General features: G+C 42.3%; 1 protein-coding gene across 1 annotated transcript; it reads left to right on the top strand.

Moving 5' to 3' along the window:
• Positions 1 to 1,318: 1,318 nt before the first annotated feature.
• Positions 1,319 to 2,372, top strand: LOC103637365 (protein FAR-RED IMPAIRED RESPONSE 1-like). The gene is made up of 2 exons (XM_020547132.1): positions 1,319 to 1,824; positions 1,916 to 2,372. The coding sequence occupies exons 1-2, from the start codon at positions 1,352 to 1,354 to the stop codon at positions 2,346 to 2,348; spliced, it is 906 nt and encodes a 301-aa protein (XP_020402721.1). The 5' UTR covers positions 1,319 to 1,351; the 3' UTR covers positions 2,349 to 2,372.
• The last annotated feature ends 558 nt before the right edge of the window (positions 2,373 to 2,930 follow it).

The following is a 2,930-nucleotide window of genomic DNA, read 5'->3' as shown; positions in this document are numbered from 1 at the left end:
TAACACATAATGCGGGCTTGCAATCCCACCTAATGCGGGGGACAGGGAGGCACGCAGACAGAGAGGCGCGCGGCGGCGCGGGGACAGGGAGGCGCGCGGCGGCGCGAGGACAGGGAGGCGCTCGACGGCGGTGGGATCTAGGTTTAGAGGATCGGAGGAAGGAGGAGACGGCGGCGGCGCGGGGATAGGGATGCGCGCGGCGGCGGCGGGGAGGCGCGCGAAACAGGACTTACGCCTGGGTGCATTCAATATAGAGAATGCACCCAGGTGCATTTTAGCAGCGCCGTATGTATATATATATATAGGGCGTTGGTAATGGAAGCCCTGGGCTTCATATAGGTGCGCGGAGCCCCAGCCGGACGAGCCGAACGTGGTCGAACCGAATGGATCGATCCAGGCGGCCCGTTTTAATGCAGTACAGTTATGCAAGTATAATTGCTTGTACAAATATGCGTAAACCAACGTGGGCGACGTGTTCGTACGTGGATCGGTGACGTGTAACCCGTAAAAGGGGGAAGCGCATTTAAACAGACAGTTACGACACCGTAAATGTATTCAAAACATTGCATAGATGTCTGTTACTCCCCCGAACAGATCGCCCACGATCAGCGCGGCCACGATCCTAAAATTAAGCGGGTAATGGATATGCGCCGTGAAATATGCGTCCACGATATTGGATATACGTTTGGTACAGGGAAAAAATCATAATCTTCCAGAAAAGTGGTGAGTACGCATCATTTGATAGTCCGCTGCTGGGTGAACGACGATTTTGATCTGGAAGATGGCGGCGCCATGGGGAAACAAGACCATAAGTGAGTATGCGACGCCGACGTCTGTTCATAGACAAAATCAATGCTTGGATATCGTAACAATGGTGCAGGAAGAAGAACAAGGAGGGTACCAGTTAGCGTCAGATGGAATTACGCATACAGAATCAGCTACTGCTGTAAACGCAATTACTCCACCGGCAGCTTTGAGGGCCCCAGGGGTTGATGAACAGACCATATTTGAGGCATCAAGGATGACAGTAACTGAAGGAGGGCAGCACCTTAATACTATGCGTACTATTGGTGATCATGAACAGGACACACCAGTGATTCTGCAGAGACATGTAAGTAATATTGAACTGATTTGAATTTTCAGTATTGAACGTTGAATTGTATACAGTATAAGGCAGCTAGAGATGGTGTGACATTAAGTATTTATATTGTGCATACACTGTGAAACTTTTGGCTGAAAATTGTTATGATCTACATACAACATAAAAATATGTAGGGTACCATAGATGATACAATTTATATTTTTTGCACAAGAAGTTACAATTGATCCGAGATTAGTACCTAAAGTTGGTATGACATTCAGTGGGGTGGATGAAGCATATAAATTTTATAGTAGGTATGCATATGAAGTTGGATTTCCATTGAAAAAGTATAGGGAACGGAAAAATTGTAAGTGGTTGAATTGCTCGATGGAAGGCAAAAGATCAGTAAGGGGAATATCAAACCCAAAGGTACGTAGTACCAGTTCGAAACGGACACAATGCAAGGCCGGTATGAAACTTAAAAAAATTTATGATGATGCAAAAGAGACAGTTATATCAGTGCGTATTGATCTGTTGCACTTGGATCATAATCATGAATTTTTTAAAAAGGATACCGAAAAGAATCAATTACAATGCAACAAGACGCATGATCCTGAATACATGGAGTTCATAAGTTCAATGCAAGAGAGTCGAATCCCGCAACATTGTATTATGGATTATGTATCAGAAATGCACGGTGGTCCTGAGAGTGTGCCTGTAACAGCACAGGACATGTATAACCTGTAAGTTTATGATATGTTCCGATTGATATACATAAATGATATATGCTGGTTGTTGTTTCTGCCTAATGCTAAATTCTCACAATAATTTCAGGAAAAAGGCAAAGCAACGAGAAAGAAATGCAAATGATGTGGCAAAGCTACTATCCTTTTTTGCATCCTGCAAAAAGGATAATCCACAATTTTTCTCTGACTTCCAATTGGATAAAGAAGGCAAGATTTTAAGCATATTTTGGTCACATGCAAGCCAGCAAGGGGATTACATTGATTTTGGTGATGCGGTTACATTTGACACAACACATAAGACTAATCTGTATGAAAAACCACTAGGTATGTTTGTTGGTTCAAATCACCACCTACATTGCACTATATTTGCTTTCGCATTGTTGGGGGATGAAACTGTTGATACATTTGAATGGGTATTCAACGCCTTCAAAACATGCATGGGAACCGAAGGTCCACGAGTGATGCTGACAGGTACGACTGATAATAATGAATTAAATGTATATACATCAACTATGGCTTAAATTAGATATTATTTTCTTTATATAACATGGAATAAGATTCGTACAATTGTGTCATATATGTTTGCAGATCAAGATCCTGCAATGCCAGTAGCCCTCGAGAGGGTTTTCCCGCACACAATACATCGTTTATGTCTATGGCATGTGCAAAATAGGTATATGCCTTTTCTAAACGAGTTGTATGCAAGATTTGAGGAAATGGACTTTAAGACACGGTTTCAATCTATAATACATCATCCTTTGACTGAGTTGGAGTTTGAGACTGCATGGTCAATGCTACTTGAAGATTTTGATCTGCACGATAACAGTACTCTGGATAAGCTGTATGGAATACGTAAGGATTGGGTGCCTGCTTTTTTTAAAAATCATTATTGTGGTCTAATGTTGTCTACACAGCGTAGCGAAAGCATGAACAGGCTTGTCAAAAGTGCACATGTTGATGCAAATACTCCGCTTCATCAATTCGCCAAGCAAATGATGAAACTTCTACACCGTAGAAAGATGAAAGAGTCAAAAGAAGCAGTGGGAAGCATGGTGAGGATAAAATTGTTATGTCGTATATTGATACTTTAATATAAGTGTAAA

This window comes from Zea mays, chromosome 1 (genome assembly GCF_902167145.1).
Source record: "Zea mays cultivar B73 chromosome 1, Zm-B73-REFERENCE-NAM-5.0, whole genome shotgun sequence".
In the NCBI taxonomy this organism is placed as follows: Eukaryota; Viridiplantae; Streptophyta; class Magnoliopsida; order Poales; family Poaceae; genus Zea; species Zea mays.
This window is presented reverse-complemented; position numbering and strand designations above follow the sequence as displayed.

Coding starts and splice junctions, on each gene's coding strand:
- LOC103637365 (XM_020547132.1), top strand. CDS start 1,352: ATGACATTCAGTGGGGTGGATGAAGCATATAAATTTTATAGTAGGTAT. Junction 1,825..1,915: donor GCACAGGACATGTATAACCT/GTAAGTTTATGA, acceptor CAATAATTTCAG/GAAAAAGGCAAAGCAACGAG.